At 32.8% G+C, this 21,312-nt stretch overlaps 1 protein-coding gene across 1 annotated transcript; it reads left to right on the plus strand.

Annotated features, from left to right (window-relative positions):
• Positions 1-232: 232 nt before the first annotated feature.
• On the plus strand, positions 233-9,854 carry LOC131594929 (short-chain dehydrogenase TIC 32, chloroplastic-like). The gene is made up of 8 exons (XM_058867124.1): positions 233-389; positions 7,877-8,108; positions 8,207-8,286; positions 8,378-8,531; positions 8,789-8,867; positions 8,983-9,076; positions 9,358-9,404; positions 9,483-9,854. Exons 1-8 carry the CDS (start codon positions 302-304, stop codon positions 9,639-9,641), a joined length of 933 nt encoding a protein of 310 aa, XP_058723107.1. The 5' UTR covers positions 233-301; the 3' UTR covers positions 9,642-9,854.
• The last annotated feature ends 11,458 nt before the right edge of the window (positions 9,855-21,312 follow it).

Below are 21,312 nucleotides of genomic sequence, written 5' to 3' on the forward strand. Positions count from 1 at the left end.
GGACATTATATATGTTTTCTACAACTTGATGATGTATTACTTAAACAAACTCATTTTCGTGACTTAACTAAACTCAAGAGAAGATGATATACGTATTAAGCCGGCTAAGGTAGAGAGACAAATGGAAAGCAAACAAAAGAAACCGAATGGAAATGAATAATCCAAGAAGAAGAAGAAGAAACCAGATACGTGGACCAATCAAAGAGCAATGATACTTTCTATATACAAGAAGTTGTAGTACAAACATGTTACGTTATCTACAATCACTCTTCATCACAAGGGAGATAGAGAGAGAATCATCATGAGTGCTTCTGGCTTTTCTTTATCTTCAACTGCAGAAGAGGTTACTCATGGGATCGATGGAACGGGACTTACTGCGATTATCACAGGTTTCTTCCTGCTTCCTTCCTTTTCATGCGGCTACTATCATTTGAAATAGCTTCATTTTGATTATAATTATGTTGCTGGTTTAAGTATTAATCAAATTTGAGTCAGAGAATATGACGGACTATTTCATGGGGATGATTAATTAGAAAATTGTTTGAACACTAATGTTACAAGTTTATAATATGAAGTTAATTTGTAGTGTTTTAGTCTATAGCATATATCTTCTTTTCATATATATATATATATATATATATATATATATATATATATATATATATATATATATATATATATATATATATATATATATATATATATATATATATATATATATATATATATATATATATATATATATATTATCACAGGCTTCTTCCTGCTTCCTTCTTTTATATATATATATATATATATATATATATATATATATATATATATATATATATATATATATATATATTGAGTCTCGAATATAAAATGATAGAGAAATAGAAGAGGATGTAAACTATAAATTTTAATGGAAAATTTTATTAAACTGCAGCAAAATTTGTGATGTATGAAACTAAATGTTGGGCGCTTAAGAATCAACACGAGAATAAGTGTAGCAGAGATGAAGATGTTGGGTTGCATATATGGTAAAACTTGAAAGGATATGGTTAGAAATGAAAATATTAGAGAGAATGTTAGTGTAGTATCTATAGTAGAGACGATGGTGGAAGATAAACTTAGGTGGTTTGAGCGTGTAGAGAGAAAATTTGTATATTTTGTGGTGAGGAGAGTAGATCAGATGGAGAGAAGTCACACAACTAAAGGAAGAAGAAAACATATAAAGACTATAAGAGAAGTTATTAAGAAAGATCTCGAGATTAACAATTTTGGATAGAAACATGGTTTGGATAGAATATTATAGCAAAAATTGATCAATATAGCCGATCCCACTTAGCGGGACAAGCGGGACAAGGCTTGGTTGTTGTTGTTGATGTGTGTATATATATAACCTGAGTCAAATGAATATAAACACAAACAAGCATGAGTGAATTGAAATCTTTTTCAAGTCTACTAGGATTTATTATGGTGCCTAAAATTCGGGAAATATAAGACATCAAACCAAACTTAAGAAAACACGTAGTAGAGGAAACACTTTCACACTTCCCTCGTAAATAGCCAAATGGACCCTAATTTGATGAGTAGTAAACATATGTGGTCTAAACGTTTCATTTATCATCCAAAGTAGTAAAATAAGTCATCAACTAAAAAGATAATAAAGTTGAATAACATGTGAAAAAGTTACATTCAATAAAAATAAATAGTAATAAGAGTTAAGTTTGAATTAGGTTTTTTAAGATTGTTAGACAATGACCCATTAAATGATTTAATCTAATGTCTTGATATCATGTCATATGTGGTCAAGACTAAACCTTGTGATATTTGTCAACAACATGAGAATATGTCATGACTTATTAATGTTACCTTATGTTTATGCTGTCCATAACACCATTACACTTCTAGTAAAACCTTCCATATTTACCATTATGACTCTAATCTTCTATGTTTAAAGTGATTAAATAAGCCATGTATGGTTACTCGCTATTTAATCATATTAATTTTTTAAATTCATTTACTAAGCACTACAACAACTTAATAACTAGTATCTAACTCTAAGATGACCAAGCTTATGGTTAAGCATACGACATAAAAACACATTTCGTCACATCCATAATTTTATTTGTTCATGAAATATCACATTATCAAACAAAAACAGAATTACCTCATAGCGAGCTTAGCTACACTAAGAACCGAAATTTTTTGTTACACATTCTTAAATAAAAGGTATAAAAATGATTATCCTAAAGAAGACACGACAATTCCTTTGCAATATTCCAACCGTAGGTGATCTTTGTTGTCATGTCTCTCATTGTCAACTTCATAGTAGAAATAGAGAGAGCCTCCGCAACATGGATCAATCATCACCATCGTCTACGATAAGGTCATACCTATAACGACTAAATAAACCTCAATAGATAGTGGGAATGGCAACAATTTTCCTTTTCTAGATACTTATAAGGTTATGCCAATTGGTTAATTTGTGAAAGTAGTGGTAGTGACTTTGTGTTTCATTTGCCCATCGTTGGATCTAGGTGTATATGACATAACATATCACATTTCACAATAACTTGCTCAAATTTTAACACTTAAGTTTCATAAAAAAGTCTAACAAGTCAGGGATTTGTAGACCAAACGAGCCAACTCACGCGGCAGCTATGGCACTTATACTATGGAAAGAGTTAAAGGGGACCAAAAGTAATAAGGCATTTCTAATCAAATCCAATTGACTAATACAATGATAAGGGTTTTCCATGTCCATATGATCCCCATACAACATTTACATTTCACTCTTTATAATTCTCCACCTAGAATATTTTCCATGACTAACCCCGAAGAGTGCCCAATGAAAAATGATACACGTACTAATAATAATATTCAATTTGGACAAATACATATGGAAATGAGGTCTCTTCAAGTATTTAGGCATATTGGTAAAATGAAAGTTATACCGCCATCAACGACTTGCACCAACTTCTAAAAGAGAAACTGGTTGGAAAAGTCTTCCATGATCATAATGAACTAGCTTCCGAAGAAGCACACATCAAACAAATGGAACATTTGTGTTCGATGGGTTTTCCACTATAGTATTCTCATTGCTTCGTTACTCTAAAATGAGTAAACGTGACTCAGTCAAGGGCTTGGTAAAATAATACATTAAATTCAAAGTTTTTCGGTCGTCTATATATTCATATGCCAAAATTGGAGGAAAGGTTAAGCATTTGTTTTAAAATAAAGATAGTCGATCTTACCCTAAATTAAGGAGGAGCGCATGCTTAAGGAATAAAGATATTATCCCGAGTCACCAGCGAGAAGGGATAGTTATTAGTTGAAATCACTATCAAGGATAATGGGGAGCTGTCAAGGCAAATAATGATTAAGCCATTGGCCAACATACTTGAAAGATAGTTGGTAATGCGTGACAAGGATAAGTTTAAAGCATCACACTTAACCAACTCTTTAGAACTCAAAATAGAAGGCAATATATAAACATATTAATACATAAGGGGAAGCAATATTTGAAGATAATTTCCAAAATAAATAACTAGAGTGATAAGAAGGAATCATCTTTTGAGGTATTATAAGAGCTATACAAAATGTTCCATTTAGTTAAGAAAAAGAGAAAACTCGATGACTTGAGTGAATCCAAGTACTTAGCTTTTAATAAGGCAATGTGAAACAACATATGAAGTTTCCTCTTAATTGGGCAATGATGCACTTGGTTGAAGTGTTATAGGTATAGCGTGGTAGTTATGATCAAAACCTTTTAACATTGTAGAGGAATCCAATCATGATAATGTAATAATTTGTATTAATTTCCAGAGTTACATGACATTAAATATAATGGTTATCATGAGAAAGATGAGGATTCCTTATTGGTTATCTTGATCAACAAAGAAATTTATAAAATCATTTTAAAACACAAGTAGTGGGCCTGGTCCTTCTTGAGTTATGGGAAAAAAATACATAGCAGAGTGAACTCGAAGCGATGTGTTCGTTGAAGACCCTGAATGGGATGCCACATCCGAAACTAAGGAAACCCAATGCATGTTGTTTGAGAAACCCACTTCAAAATTCGATCACACGTTTAAAGTCGTTGCTAATCAAAAGTTTAATAAATGGAAAGGTGCTCAGTCAAGTCTTTATGAATGAATGTGTCGTCCTAGATTTATGCCACGTTTAAAATTAAATAAAGGGTATAAAGACAGAAGAAAAATGGGGGGAGGGGTTACATTTTATTTTGGTTTGAAATATTTTGAAAATATAATCGATTATAAGGTGAGAATTCATTTCCCTTAAAACTTTTGAAAATATAATCGATTATACTTGAACCACCCTTTAATTTTTTTTCTGACCCCTTTTATCACACTCACTTAAGCACATAGGTAGTGATAAAAATAATTTGAAAGGATTAATTTGATAAGGAAATGCTAACATGTACTCCAATGGCATAAGTTAATAAACTATTTATAGAAATATTCTCTTAGAACACGTGCATTCAATTTTTTGAAACCTTAAACACGACTTTATTACGCTAAATTTTTTCTAATTATAGTGTCTTTAACATGTACCTTAAGGACACATGTTAACATGACCCATCTGATAATTAGTACTTGTTAGAAAAGTAAATGGAGTTTTCCTTATTAATTTTCTAACAAGTGGCTGAATTTAGAGAATATTTTTCTGTTTTCTATTTTGGTAGTCAATTTCCATTCTCTTTTCTAGAATCTCTTTTCCTTTTTTTATATAAGGGGCATTTTCAATTTATTTCTAAAGAAATTTATTTATGAGAATATTTTTTCATAAGTGAAGTAATCTCCCTGAAGAGAAATCTCAATTAAAATACCCAACAAATTTTTCTCTTAAGTCAATCTTGGAGAATAAGGATGATTAGTAACAAAATGGTTACCTCGTGGCAAATAACTATTGATGCAAAATTAAAAAAAAAAGAGGTCATAAGCGTTGAACGAATAACAACATCTCTACTTAGTCTACAGGAAAAGAGTGTCTTTAATCTCAGTGCTTTATGTAATGAATGGATAAATAGAGAGAGATAAAGAGAGAGAGAAAGGTAGCTATGGTTTCTCAAACTGAATTTGGTTAAGTCTCAAATACTTCAACTCATGGGTTCTATTTATAGAATCTTTTACATAGGCTGCATCTTGAACAAGCCTACTAGGCACACTATATCTTGTAGTTTGCTGTATTTCATATAAATTCATTATATCTTACGATGTTCCATATTTTATTCAAGAACACCGTACCTTATGGTACTTTGTTAGAATCTTATTTTTGTGATCTTTGGATTAATACCACCTAAAAAGTCTCCACCTACTATTTTTTTTTACTAAATCTCTTTTACGAGCGCCAGAGATTCCGGAGAAAGATCTATCTTCCTAGAATCAAACATCCAAAATGGTTCACACTGTTTTAATATAACTAGGATCCAATCGAACAAAATATGGATCAATGAAGATAATTGAATCATGATATAATATGTTTAGTCATCACTACTTGAAAAATGAGTTAGTACTTTCCCTTTTGCTTATCATCTCAGGAATCAAGATTGGATTATATTCCTTCCAAAAACTCTTTGAAATATAATAGGAACAAAAGCTAGAGGAACCATTAAGGTTCATTCACATTCTTTACTTATGATTTTCCATTTACTCGAACCAAGATCATATGGAAGGAAAGATATAATAAAGACAAAAGAAAAACTTCAAATTATGTTTTGGTCAAATTGCAATAAGACAACATATAATTTTAATGCTTGATTAATTGTTACATAACTAGTATAAACAAATTATGTTTTAAGCTAAAACATCATAAATAATTTTGTCTCTTCTTTTGTAACAATTTGTGTGGTTCCAATGTTACGTTGCATGAATGCAACATAACTGGAAATTCCCCTTGAGAATTAAAACATGTTCCATTGTGGAACCAGAAATGGTGATGATTGTAGAAACTACAACAGAATGAAGCTTCCGATGTAATTTGCATATGGGACTCCGTGGAGCGAAGGTTGCGATCACAATGCTTCTAGAACTAAAGACATCGGTGCTGATAATCGATGTTGTTGTCTCCGATACGATGGACTTAAGGGGGTACATGTGTGATTAACACTCCAATTCCAAGTCAGTTTAGGGTTCAAGATAGTTGGTAGTGAAAGTGGAGATTAGAGAATTTGTAGCTTAGAATCCTTTATAAAGGTAATTATACTTTAGGCTTGTTGGTGTAGGCTAGGTAACAGGCCTCGTGCTATTAGGTCTCTGGCCGATGCAAAGCAATGAGTCTCAAGTCTTTGGCTGGAATGGAACAAAATCCATGAGAAGGAATATGAGTATCTTGGGCCGCATGAGCCTTAACCACAAGGACACGAAATCCAAACACATTAAGAAGAGTAAGAGTAACCATATCCTGAGGAAAAATTAGGGAGTTAGCCACTTACAACCAATACCCAAGAAATAAAAAAGGATGCTCAATATCGATTTGTATTCTTGTAAAATCATTATCATCTTACAGATACCTCATCAATCCCATATGCATCTTCAACCCTGCAAAGAAAACGTAGATAATCAACTTATGTACAATGATGTGTTAGGAATTCGCTCAAACACCATTTAGTAGTAAGCCAATCGTAAGCAGCTGGAAACCTATAATCAGTATATTCAAGGAATAAATCTTTATATGCCACATCCTCAATACAAGAACGAAGGGTAACATTGTCTTGAACAAAGGAAAAATCTCCGAAAAGGTTTTAGTTTTAAGGAGAATCATCCATAGTTTTCTCATAAAAAGTGAAATAGAAATAGAAAATAGGGAACTTATTCAGAGAATACGATTGAAAAGAAGGAAAACACGAAGTTTGGAGAAAAAGGATGCTCGACTTAAAATTTTGATAAAAGAAAGAATTTTCAAGTAGAAGGATTGCCAAATCAATTATACATTATATGGGATACTTAAGCCGACAAGATTTCACAAATTGTTACAGAGTTTACAACTACTACACTGCAACCTCCCATGCTTGAAAGTTAGTCGATAAATCAACATAATGAGACTTTTGTTTACACCTAAAAATAATTAGAGTTGACCAAAATTGGTCGATGGGAAATTTTAGGGTTAGTCGAAGGTTCCTCGGTCCATAATGAGTCAGAAGAGTATAAACACAGTCGAACATGAGTCAAGCAAATCTTTCACAAGGCTACTATCTCCGGTGGTCGTCAAAACTTGTGACTTACTCAAAATAATGTAGAGCATTATGATTGGAATTGATGACAATGGTATTTGTTAATAGCAGTGGTAAATAGAGAGGGTGAAGATTGTGTAACTACAAGCTAAAAATTTTGTGCACATAAGGATAGAGTCAACAAAGTACAGCAAGAAACAAAATATAACAAGTCAACCATAGGCAATACTTATACTCATGTAAAAAGTCGAACGAGATACATTTCTATAACTTACGACTCTATGGACTATAAAAAATTTATTTTATAAATTAATACCTCAATTTGTAAATTATTTTAAACACTCAATCAGTCTAACCCCTTTACACATTTTTTCTTTTATTCTACTTAAACTTTTATGCATTTTAAAGCTACTTTCCACACGTTTATTTAATACTATTTGAAATAGTTATTGTATCCATGACATAGTAACAAATTTTACACTAGTTACCACACAATCATTTAAAATTAAAAAAAATCATTATTATTAGTTATTGGTGGATCCTCACCTAATTTTTACCATGGACAACATATTTAACCTCCTATCTTTTAGCAAAAACACATTAAATTAATACTTACAAAGTTGATTTTTTTTTTAATTTTCTATTTACATAATTTGTGTAGGACCAAATATTTTTTTTTATGACATATTTTTGTTACAGGAACAACCAATGGCATTGGCACTGAGACTGCACGAGTTCTTGCCTTGCGTGGTGTTCATGTGATTATGGGAGTAAGAAACCTTATTGCTGGAAAAAATATCAAAGAAGAAATACTCAAGGAGATTCCAACAGCAAAAGTTAATGTTATGGAGTTAGATCTCAGCTCAATGGCATCTGTTAGAAAATTTGCATCAGATTTCAGTTCATCTGATCTTCCATTGAACATTCTCATGTAAGAAATGTAGTATTTCATGCACTATTCTTAATCATGATTATTCAAGGAAATACATGAGTAGTAATATTTTTCTGGTTATTTATTGTGATTCTAAGAAACAATGCAGGAATTTGTGCACCTGTTTTCACATTGTCAAAAGATGATATTGAACTACAGTTTGCTACAAATCATATAGGTAGGTAAAAACTATCTCATATTTTCCAACATTTAAATATTTATCAGTTAAACCAATATTTATTTATTTATATTTATCATTTGCTCCACAGGTCATTTTCTTTTGACAAATCTTTTGTTAGACACTATGAAGAAAACATCATACGAAAGTAATAAAGAAGGAAGAATTGTTAATGTGTCATCTGATGGTCACAATTATACATATCCTGAAGGAATTCTTTTTGATAATATTAATGATGAATCAAGGTAAGACGTGGTAGTCTCTATGTAGTCAGAGTCCGTCTCAGATTTTTAGAGACTTTGTATTGGTTAGTCGAAGTTTATATGACAAAATTAATAGACTTCATTTAATCATGATGTAACAATGATAATATTTTATTAGGCCTTATTTTATCACGGTTTAATCGTGACAAGTTTTGGGCTAGCCTGCCTTGTATACCCTAAAAGACTGTCTTTTATTTGGTAAGAAGAATTTCATGATATTTTGGCTTCTTTGTGTATAGTTATGAAAGATGGAAAGCATATGGCCAATCTAAGCTTGCTAACATTTTGCATGCAAATGAACTTGCAAGACATCTCAATGTATGCCATTTCTGACATTTATTGGTGCAATACTAACTAATAGTTGCTTTTATTTTATTTAATTTGTGGTTTAAAATACTGATATACTTATTATTAATTATTGCATCTGGATCAGGAAGATGGGGCTAATATTACTGCAAATTCTCTTCATCCAGGGGCTATCTTCACCAACATTGTAAGTCCTGAGGTTGGTCAAACAATCCCAAAAGGTAAATACTATCACATTTTTAGCATTCATAGTTCTAGGTGTTTTGAAAGTTGCATAAGAATCGCGGACACCCTGAACAAGAATCCAACACTGACACATTGACACGGGTAATAATTTTAAAAAAATTAATTAAACATAATCATAAATATCGATGCAGGTCTCCGATACCGACACAGACACGAAGACACCTTTTTTTAGAGGTGTCGGTGGTACACATCGCATATAGTTCATTCTATGAAAGTTACAAAGTTACATTGTTATGTTTTTGTTTGAATAATACAGGTTTACTAAATGTGCTTGGGGAATTTGTAATTAAAAGTGTTCAGCAGGTATTTCAACACAGTTTGATATATTCAATATCATTGATTATTTTCCTTTTGTGAAATGCATTGGTTATCTTTTTGTAGGGAGCAGCAACAACATGCTATGTAGCATTGAACCCAAAAGTGAAAGGAATTAGTGGAAAATATTTTTCGGATAATAATGTAGTTGAACCAAGCTCTCAGGGAAAAGACATTGATTTAGCAAAGAAACTATGGAATTTCAGCATGAAGTTAATTGAATAGAATGCCCAAAAGAAATTGTTCATGGAGGTGATATATACAAAAGCATATGTAATTTTAATTTAAGTCCAAATATATAAGGAATCCTTTAACTTATATGTTTGAAATTAATAAGTTAGTTTATTAAGGTTTTTTTATTCCAATAAATAGATATTGTCATAAAACATTTACATCATTATGCATTTCATCAAATTAAGTTTATAGTTGCTTATAGCATGATTAATGTTTGAAAATTGTGATTTCTACACTATTACCAAATTTACTACGTTAGAAATTGAAGGATAATTGCATTTAGACTTGTTCTCCAATCATCACATTTTCTAACATAAAGAAGAAAAAAATTATAAGCAAAGAATTGCATTAACGAGGAGTACAAGGGTACTCAACTCTTAATATAAAAAAGAGTAAAAAAAATAAAAAATTGAATCACACAAGGGAAGCACAAAATAAGTTAAATGTTACAATCTAAACATCTTTTCGGATCCATCCGCCAACTAATCAAGAGTGATGAGGGTAATCTTGAATTTTGGCTTGATACTTATACTAGTCAAAAAGTACAGGTGTGTGTTTTCCCTACGAAGGGTAGAGACACTTAGAGGCCTTAGTAGGTATATTAGGTTGTATGGTAGTTAGGACATGCCCACGGAAGTGAGAAGTCCTGTATTGTGGTATTTTGTGGTGTTTTAGAAGACCTACTCACGTGATGTGAGAGGGTACAGATGAATGATGTACTTAAGTATAAGTTTATGTGGGAGTCATCTGTATGGATTAAGATCTGTCTTCTCCCTTTGAGGGAGAGGTATTTATATAGGCCTTTTGGGGCCTAGGGTTTGGACAACCTTTAGAAAATATTCAGTAACAGTCAAGTTCCCTTGTTTCAACTCAAGGAACTTGATTTCCTTCTTCCTGTGAACATCCTCTAGAAAATACTTCCTCAGAAATCTCTACTAAACACAGTCCAAGCAATCACTTCACCTGCAGTTTCCAATCTCTGACGAGTGCTAAGCCACTAGTCATCAGCCTCTTCAGCCAGCCTCTTTTGAGAAAAATGGTCAACCATGGACTTTTGAAGATTCAAATCATCATCATATGACTATTGAAGACATTTGACCAAGAGAAATCATGAAAATTCATCAAGAATAAAAAAGTCAACAAAAGTCACAATTAGGGTTTTTAGTGATTTTAACCTAATTTTGGGAACTTCAAATTTTGCCCACACACTCAAAAATCTCCCAACATGAAAGTTGCAAATCTTAATCAAACAAACAACTTTGTCTCTGCTCATGGTTTCATCAAAAATGATTATTTTGAGAGATGTGGAATTTTGAATATTATGTTCAAAAAACTTAGAGAAATTTTAAGTGTTTTCACTTAAATTTTTCTTAACTTTGTGGCCATTTTTCTCCATGATCCCAAAAGAGCTTGAGAAAACTTTTAACAAGTGATTTGAAGTATGTGGCAAGGGCTTTTCAAAGAGATCAATAGCATGAAAATTCATGGCTTGAGCTATGAGATATGATTTTGTAAAGAAGGCTCTATGAACACATGAAGAATGATGAAGAACATGAAGAACCAACTTGCAAATTTGTTCAAATCTGAAAGAATCTTCCAAGTACAACCCCTCTAACTTGTTCAAGAGGCCAAACTCAGAAGATTACACAATCTTTTGAGCTATGAACCAAGTGATTTAAGCTTTGTCCAAGTTAGAATTCCATTTCAAGACTAAAGGCACCACTTCCATTTTAGAAAAGCATTGCTTTCGCAAAGTCCACTCTCCTGGAGCCTCCCCCGTGTTTCCTTTGCAGCAAAAGCAAGTTAAAATCAACAAGTAAAGTCTCTAAGATCATATCAAAGCCTACCAAGCATGCTTAAAAGTATGTACCTTGCTATGGAAAACCTAAATTCACATAACTTCACAAATAAGCAACCAAGTACATCCTTCACATGGGAGCTCAATTATCTGAGATTTTTCCCTCCACAAACCCTAAATTGTGCCTATAAATAGAGGGTATCACTCCCTTGATGAAATACACAAAAATTCTCAAAGTCACCCTTCATTCCAAATTCAGCAAATTATGTCATTTGCATTTTCATAGCAATTTTGAGTTAGAGAGATTCTGAGTGCAAACCAACTATTCAGACACATTCCCTACACCATTTGTGAGCTGTTGATCATTCCCACCACCCTCACAAACACCTTAAACTCAGAATCACCATTTTCACCCCCATTAAAGCTCCATAAAGGCCTTATCCTTCCCAACTTCATTCCTTAAGCATATTGTCCAAACAAATCATCCAAACACCTTCCATATATCATATAGAAGCTGTCCAGGCCATTCATTAACATCTGTAACACTTGTATTCCATTGTTGAATTTCAAAATTTTCACTTTGTAGGTGCTATCGGGTTTGAAGTTGTAGAGGTGATCAGAGCATTCTAAGCATTCAAGCACCATCCCTGGACATCAAGGAAGCTTTCCAAATCATTGCAACCATTCTGTAACACCTCCAGGAAAGAGTTCAAACTCCATTTTCAGAGGTAAAAGCTTGAACTTTGAAATTGTAGATAGAAGCATCATTCGGATCAGTTCTTGTTACTAATCTATTTAGAATCATGTAGGGAGTAAAAGCCCTAAGGTTTTAGGGCCTAATTGCTTGACTTGAGAATTTAATTTGAAAATTAATTTTTATGGTTCTTGCTTATTTTCCAGAAATTCATGAATGTTAGTTTGAATTAATGTGTGTTAATTACATGTCTGGATTCGTGATGTTATGCTGAGCATTTTGCACTCTAATTTTGTCAAAAATGATGGAGATTTGAGAAAGTTCATGTTGGCGCCATTGTTGTGTATGTTGTTATCCCACGAAGAAGATGAAGATGATGGCTGGAAAATTTGAATTTAGGTCATTAGTTTAAAATATAATGAATTGTGTGTATTCCTTTGTGACTACATCAAAAACAACCTAATTGGTAAAAGTGTGTGTATTTAGCGCGTCCTCTAGGTCAGGGGTGCGAATCCCCCTCGCCCCAGACCTTTTGCATCTTTTATTTTTTTTCATATTTTCCAACTTGATTTGATATTTTATGAACTGAATGGGCAATTATTTCACCTATAGTGCGTTGGCCCGTTGTAAGCTTTTGAGTAGTGAGTCAAAGGGCGTGTGTTCAAACCTCACCAAGGCCAAAACATTATTTTTTTTAACACATGTTTATTTCAATTTTAACCAAACTTTGAAAAATCATAAAAATTGATCCTTTTGACTTGTTCTTTTTTGTGTAGTTTATTTAACTTATGTATTTTCATATCATGATTAGAAAACTCAAAAATATTTAATATTTTATCATTTAAAAATTAAAACAAAACATGTCTTTTTATGTATGAAAAATCAACCAAAAATCATTTTATTTTGAATATTTCTTCAAAGTAGCTTTGTATATTTTTGTGAATATTTGTTAAGGGTTAGGATATCATGTCTTTGAATTTCTCATGTACCCTTAGACCAATCCTCTTTTAGGATTTGGTATTTAATCATTAAAATTAAATAGGTGTAGGTGTTAAGTTCTAAACCCTAATTTCAAAAACCCTAGGTTTAAAACCCTAATCCAAAAAGAAACATGTTGATCTTTGCTTATCCATGAATTTTTTAACTTGTACATATACTTGTTGATTTCAATCCTTGTGTTTTGTACTTATTTGTTTATCTTAACCATTATCTATTGTACACACTTGTTGATTTTCGCCATTGTGTTTTTATACTTATCATCCATTGTATTATCATTTGTATATACTTTGTTTATCTAACCCACATGCATGAGTTTCATATTCATTGATCAGTGCATATTTATGCACATTCTCCTATATTTTTACTTAGGCATTTCTTTACTTTACCTTGGTTATTTTTCTATTTTAATGTGTTTTTATAATTTAGTTTATTTTTGCCTTTATTTGATTTTCGCACTTAATTTTCAGCATTAGCAGTCTGCACTAAAATGATCATAAGTGGAGCTCCGGGAATCCGATTGAGGCGTTCTAATAATCGCCGGAAAGCTAAGAGAAAGAGCTACAACTTTCGTGTTGGAGTCAAAGTCAGATTCGGAGCGCATATTTTCCAGAATTTCGTTTGAAGCTGCAACATTAGTTTTATTTAGTTTTGGATCATTAGTTTATGGGCTTGGGTTATGTTTTTGACCCAGTTTGAGTTAGTAGAGAAGAAAACCTTATTTTGTTTTATAAGGGTTGGCAGCCGCTAGAATAGGAGAGACCTTTTTTGCAACAAATTTCACTTTTGGTTTCATGATTAGAATGAAGAACTAACTCCCGAAGGCAAATCCTGCTGCTTATGGGTTCCATTGCTTTGAGGTTATTCTAATACTAATTTAAATTCGATTTCTGTTCAATTCTTTTCTATGAAATCATTTGCTTAATTTGATTACAATTGTTTGCTTAATTCGATTGTTGTTCATAGGATATAATTGATTAAATTCGATTGTATGCATGTTCCTAAATTTAATTGCGTGTTATCGTTTGCTTAATTCGTTAACTCGTCATATTCTTAACCGTTTGCTTAATTCGGTAAATAGGAACATAAATCGTATGATTTTGATAAGCGCTTGTCTGATTAATCTCATAATCGAATAGGATCGAAGCCGTTTAGGGATTGGTGTTATTATAACCGATGATAAGTCGGAACCCGAATCAGTAGGATTAGTCGTTTAGCTTATTTTGATAATCACTTAATTTACTCTGTTTTATAAATTGATTCTAAAACAAACCCCCATTATCGTTTTTATTGTTAGTTAATAAAATCAAGAATCCTTGTGAGAACGATATCCGAGTTGTCGTTACCGCTAAACTACGTTTTCAAAATACTCGTTTTTGATCCGTGCGCGACAGCGGATCATTCATCATCCATCATTCATTCATATATCAATCCATTCAAAAGGTATAAACATCCTTGCTCATTATCATTGATGATTATCATACTCACTTGTTTGTCCTTTTGTGACACATATCATCACACACACACACACACACACACTTAAGGTATCCACTGTTTGATTGCTTAAGTTGTTTGTTGAAAATCCAAAGGAATGGGAATGGTATTAACTAAAATTGTCAAGGTACTCAAACTCCTTTCCAATCTCTTTTATTTTAGTGTTAAAGTATTGTTAAAGCTTTTCACTTGTTTTATGGTTTTGTATTGTTAAAGCTTAACCAGACCCTTGTGTTTTTAAAACCTTGGTACTAAGAGGAGAATTATTCCCGATGAAACTACTCTTAGTCCATTGACCTTGTATTTCTAAAGCTTGGTTCTTTTTTATTGGTTTTGTATTGTAAAGCTCAACCACCCTTTTTGTTTTTAAAACCTTGGTACTAAGAGAAGAATTATTCCCGGTGAAACTACTCTTAGTCCATTGACCCTGTATTGTTAAAGCTTGGTCCCTTTTATTAAAAACTTGTTAAGTATTGGTAAAGCTTAACCTTTTAAAAATTTTGTTGAGTATTGTTAAAGCTCAACATCCAAAAAGATTTTGGCCACTTTGGCCCCCTTTTATTTTCCTTTTAAGAGGAACTTCAAAAGCTCTGACTTCCCTTTTCTTTAAAAGGGGTATGTAGGCCTAATATGCGATGTCTTATCAAGCTCACTTTCAAAAACTTATTTTCCCATCCCCACCCTCTATTTTAAACAATTTCACATATGTTTTTCAAAAGATGTACACAAAAACAATAACATTTTCAAAGAGGTTCCCATGGAGTACCATGGATATGAGGGATGCTTAAAACCTTCCCCTTGTATAATAAACCCCCTTACCCAAATCTCTGATAAGTTTATTAGTTTTTATTTTAAAAACTTCTATGGGTTTTATTCGCTCTTTCTCTCATTCCTTTTAAAAACAATAAAGCGCAGTGGCGACTCTGTTTAAAACAAATGAGCTTAGTCTTTCCCATGGCTTCAGTCTCACCAATTTCACCCCTACACGCCGGTAACGAGTGTTGGTAGGGCTTTGAAATCGCGTAAGTTGACGCCGTAATTTATTGTCCAGTATCAGATTTCGGAGAGAGTAGGTGAAGTGGTATATCAGATTGCATTACCACCGTCACTTGCTAATCTCCATGATGTGTTCCATGTGTCTCAGTTGAGGAGATACATTGTGGACCCATCTCATGTTGTCTAATTAGATGATGTTCAAGTAAGAGATAACATGATTGTTGATACATCGCCTATGTGGATTGAGGACCGTGAAGTGAAGAAACTCCATGGTAAGGAAATCGCTTTGGTGAAAGTGGTTTGGGGAGCACCGGCCGATGGCAATGTGACTTGGGAACTCGAGATTCAAATGAAGGATTCGTATCTGAATTTGTTCACTTGAGGTAATTTTCGAGGACGAAAATCTTTTAAATGGGGGAGAGTTGTAACATTCCAATTTTTCTATGTTATTTATTTAAATAATCATTTATTAGTTATTTATTTAATTATTACTTGATGAGATAATTATTTAATTGTGTGTTATTGTGTTAATTGAGTTATTTGAATTATTGGTAGAATAACGAGATAATAGCTATTGGGCCTAATTATTAGAAATGGAAATAATAGGAAGAGTGGGTGACTAAGCCCATTTAATTAGAGAAAGTTAGTAATAGGGATTAGTTTAGTCTCATAACTTTCATTTGGTAAAAGAAAAGAGAGAGAACACAAGAGAAGAGAAAGAGAAGAAAGAGGGGAATATAGAAAGAGAAGGGAAACTTAGAAGAAGAGGAATCTTCAAGAGGTGAGGGGGAGAATCCTCATTATTATGGGTATATATGTACGCAATGAGTAGTTTGTATGCTTAGGATTCTTCATATCTCTCTATTTCATAACTTCCAAATGTTAGGGTTTGTGTAGAATCCATGAAATTGGATGATTTAATCATGTTTTGTGTTGTTATGTTGATAACCCATGGTATAACTATGATTAGAAACCCTTATATGCACGATTTTTGGTGGTTTGGTAGGGTTTATTTGGTTTAAAACGGATTTTTTAAAGTGTTGTCAAAAATGGGTTTTTTTTCTAAATATTGCAAAGGGTGCGTCGCGTCGACAGAGAGAGCGTAGCGTGTAGACTTATGACTTGGCACGCGTAGCGCGGCCTGTGATGTATGCTTATGATTTAAGATGTATTTTCACGTGTTTTAGTAATTTATTTAAGGATGTTGGATAGAATTTGAATCAAAAACGAATGTTTACATAATACATGTGTTTTAGTATATGTATAAGGTGAATTTGTGAATTGTGTGAATAATATGAATTGGCTTGTGTGTTATATGTTATGTGTGATCACTAAATTCTATGTTTATGCTTATTTGGTGATGAGTGTGTGTTGTGCAACATTTTGATGGATAATTCGAATTGTGCGAATTATTGTGATATGCTTGAATAATTAAGATTGTGTGATAATCTTAATTGCATATATTATGAATTTGTTGCACATGAATGGGGACATGATACTTCGGTTTTGGCTTTGATCCTTGTGTGGAAATAGAAGCGTGGCTTTGTTCCTTTCTAGAGTCGGAAGCGGTGGACTATATGTTCATATTTGAGGGCCTTGGTCTTGTCTGGATCGAAAGCGTGGATCTGGTTCTTAAATATGGAATCGGGAGCGGTGAGCTTGATGTTCACATTGGTACAACATGCATGAGTCACATTAATTTTATTTGGAGTCACATTGGTTTCTACGTGATGTTTGAACTTGATGTGTGCTTATGTGATAATTGGAAATTTGTGCTATGTTCAATATTTGTGGAACTCACTTAAATTATGAAGTATGATGAATTGTTGGATTATTTATATACTATACGCATTGTTCATATTATAAATATTTTAAAATGATGTGAATTCTCACACTTTTGTTTGAATGATGTTCTATGTGACATCGCGCAGGTTAGACGAGTAGTTGTGCTTGCACGAGGATTAACCGAGGAGCTTGTTAGGTTAACTTTTCTTGATTAGGTAGAGAGTCCATGCTCCGATCATGTAACACTGGGGGGGTATTTGAACTCATGTTTTGTTGTTTTGAGTTATTGTTATATAATCTTTTGGTTAACATTTTATTTGGATATATTGTATTAAGTGGCCTTGGTGCCTATGTTTGAATTCTTATGACATATTTATGATGTGATAATGTCATTGTTGATAGATGATTATAGTATGGGATATGATCATTAAAATGCTTGAGAAAATATTATTCTGTTGTGATATGCATATTGATGAAACATGAAGCTTTCAAATATGTTGTTATCATAATCAGAAGTATGATATGTATGTTTGTTTTGTTGGTTTTCATTGTTGTAGAAACGACATGTGGCACCCTTTCATTATATGCATGCTTTATTACTCTGCTAATAGATGACTTTTATTGAGGATAGAAAAGGGGTGTTACATGTTACATAACCAAAGTATGAGACTACATTTCTACCTAAACAAAACGGTAAAATGAGTTAAAGACTCATCGGCTAAATCCTCGAAAGCAATCAGCACCCATACTCCTCGGTACCTGAGCGATGTCGTAGAAACAATCATTTCAACAGAAGGGTGAGAATTCACATTATTATGGAAATATATAATAATGAGTAATGTAAACAAAATACAACAAAGGTATTCATCACGCTTCCAACAAATATGTACTAAACACTTATAGATACATATATCATGTTTTTCACATATAACATAGCTCAAAAGATTCAAGTTATACAAGAAATCCAATCACAATTATCATCAAGATACAAATCACACAATTCACACATGATTCACATCAAGGCACAATTCACAATCGACATATGTGACACTAATGCGGCTCAATGCTAATGCATGTGGTACCAATCATGAACTCCAGGTTCACCTCCTTCTAGATTCCCTCATGGAATCAGAACTACCAAATACGAACATATAGTTCACAGTTCTAGATTCCTCATGGAATCAGAACCACCAAATATGAACATATAGTTCACCATTCCAGATTCCCTCATAGAATCAGAACCACCATCGAGGCTTCAACTCCAAATGAATGCATGTGCAAATACCATTAAACATATGCAATTAAGATTATCCACTCAATCTTAATCATACAAGCATAACACAATAATCCATCACATACGAATTATCCCACCATTTTCACAAACATACACAATTCTATGTTAATTAATACACATGAAAGCATCTCTTCAATACATCATCAATAACAAGTAGCAAAATATAGATCAACAATGTTATCTTCAAGCATCACATTTCACAAACATACATACATGTAAATTCAAGTATCATGTTATCTCAAGAGATCGATACAAACACCAATCAAACGATTCCAAAAAACCATGGAAAATTCACTAAAATCCATGACAAATCATAAGTATACATGACCCCATTCAGTTTCATAAAATATAAAACATTTTCTCTCAGACTGCGCTAAGCGGGCATGCGAAAAACTAGAAAAATTAGTTTCAGACAACATTTTGTCCAACACGTTTTTTGATTAAAAACCATTGATTTCATCAGCTATTTTCAAACCCTAAGAATCAAAACTTATGAAAATGATGAAAAATTCATAATCTCATGGAATAACAACATTCTACCATACACGAAGGAGTGAAAAACACTTAGAAAGAGGGGATTGAATGAGGGTTTCTTCTAAAAATGGTAGATAAAAAATAATCACACAGTTATTTTTATCCTGGTTCGTTGTTAACTAAACTACTCCAGTCCACCCCTGACAGAGTGATTTACCTCAACTGAGGATTTAATCCACTAATCAATCTTGATTACAATGGTTCTCCACTTAGACAACTTCTAAGTCTTCTAGAGTATACAGATCACAACTTGATCACTCTAGGAAATTCCTTTTACAAAGATGTAAACAAATATTACAAGAGTTTAAATTGCTTCTTAAAAAGCTATAATCACCAAGTGATATTTCTCTTAAGTTTAAGTTTTATCAGTCACTAAGATATTACAAAGTTGTGAGGTTGAAGATGAAGTTCTTCTTTGTTTTTTGTGTGATAACATTTTGGCAGCGTTTTGGTACTTAGAGCGAGAGAGTTGTTACTGCTTCAGCATCAGAACTTCTATATATAGGCAGTGAGAAAATGTGATCGTTGAGCGCATTTAATGCTTTGCTTGAATAGTACACTGCTCCATTTAATGTTTCACTCTTTTGTTAACTACCATGAGCCATGCTTCAACTTCTTTTGCTGACTTTGCCTTTTGTAGCTTCTAACGTTCCTTTTGTCAGTCAGACAGATTTGACGTTGTAGCCTTTTCATCTTGTACTTGCTTCTGGACTCATATTATTAGAATAACATTTGAATATCAGAGTCTTCAGCTTTGGTGCAAATGCAACTTCTGTCATCAGACTTTGGAAGTGCTTTGGAGCGTGATACCATCAGATCTTCAGAGCCTTGCTTCTGACTGCCATCTTCTGATGCTTTCCAGACCATGTTCTGATTTTCTCGAGACCATATTCTGATGTCTGCCAGACCATGTTCTGATGAAGGCATCCAGATCTTCTGAGTCAGAGCTTCTAAATGCTGATTTTGTGCATACTCTTTTAGACTTTTCCTGAAATGGAAAACGTAAAGGATTAGAGTACCACATTGTCTTATACAAAATTCATATATAATGTTATCATCAAAACTAAGAATATTGATCAGAACTTTTCTTGTTCTAACAATACATACATCATATAACAACAAGTATCAACACCCAAAACATGTCTCAATCACCAATTTCATGATATTTCAACCAAACCCTAACATGTTAAACTAGAAACTCAAAAATTCTCATTCCTAAAATGTTTCTAATCATTACCTACTATTATATAAACCCATAATCAAGAAATTCCACCCGTACCTTGGTGATTTCTCTTCCTAGGTTAGCTTCCTCTTCTTTCTCCCCTTCTCTTCTTTTCTTCACTTCTCTCACTATATTTTCTCTTTTCCTTATTTTGTGAAACCTCACTATCTTTTATTTCTCTAATGGGCTTAACAATAACACCCCTCCTTATTTCTAATATTAACCCAACTGTCGTCCTCGGTTTTTCTCGCGTGAGATACGAACTGACTCTTCTTTTATTTTTGAGTTTGTGAAAATCAGAGAGTCGCCACCGACTTTTATTTTATCCAATTAAGGAAAGGTTTATAAAAGAAACAGAAAAAGACCTTTAAGAGATTTTGGGTTCGGGGGTAGGTTATACAAAGGGAAGGTATTAGCACCCCTTTGTATCCATGGTTATCCATGGGCTCTTAATTGCTTAGCTCACTTGTTTGAATCATTTGTCTTGCTTTGAAATGCTTGTATGTGGTTTTAAAATACCTTTGTAGATTAACTTTGTAATGATCCTTGTGCGGATGTATACAAAGTGTTTTATCTTTCGAAAGATGTTTTGAAAAAAGATCTTTAACTTCGTAATGATCCTTGTTTGGATATATACAAAATGTTGTTTTTTTTTTAAAGTTTTGTTTTGAAAAAACAGTGATATGTGAAACATTTGTTGTTTTGTTTCATTTGAGCAAGCAATTAGGAGATCTACCCTAAGTTCATAAGGTCCTTTCCTATTTTCTTTTAGAAAATTTTCTTTGACTGGATACAGAAAGAAATTGTTTGAATTGTATTTGAAACAGTAGAATTGATTTTGAAAAGAGT

This window comes from Vicia villosa, linkage group LG4, assembly GCF_029867415.1.
Source record: "Vicia villosa cultivar HV-30 ecotype Madison, WI linkage group LG4, Vvil1.0, whole genome shotgun sequence".
NCBI classification, from domain to species: Eukaryota; Viridiplantae; Streptophyta; class Magnoliopsida; order Fabales; family Fabaceae; genus Vicia; species Vicia villosa.

Coding starts and splice junctions, on each gene's coding strand:
- LOC131594929 (XM_058867124.1), top strand. CDS start 302: ATGAGTGCTTCTGGCTTTTCTTTATCTTCAACTGCAGAAGAGGTTACT. Junction 8,109..8,206: donor CTTCCATTGAACATTCTCAT/GTAAGAAATGTA, acceptor TGTGATTCTAAG/AAACAATGCAGGAATTTGTG. Junction 8,287..8,377: donor GTTTGCTACAAATCATATAG/GTAGGTAAAAAC, acceptor TTTGCTCCACAG/GTCATTTTCTTTTGACAAAT.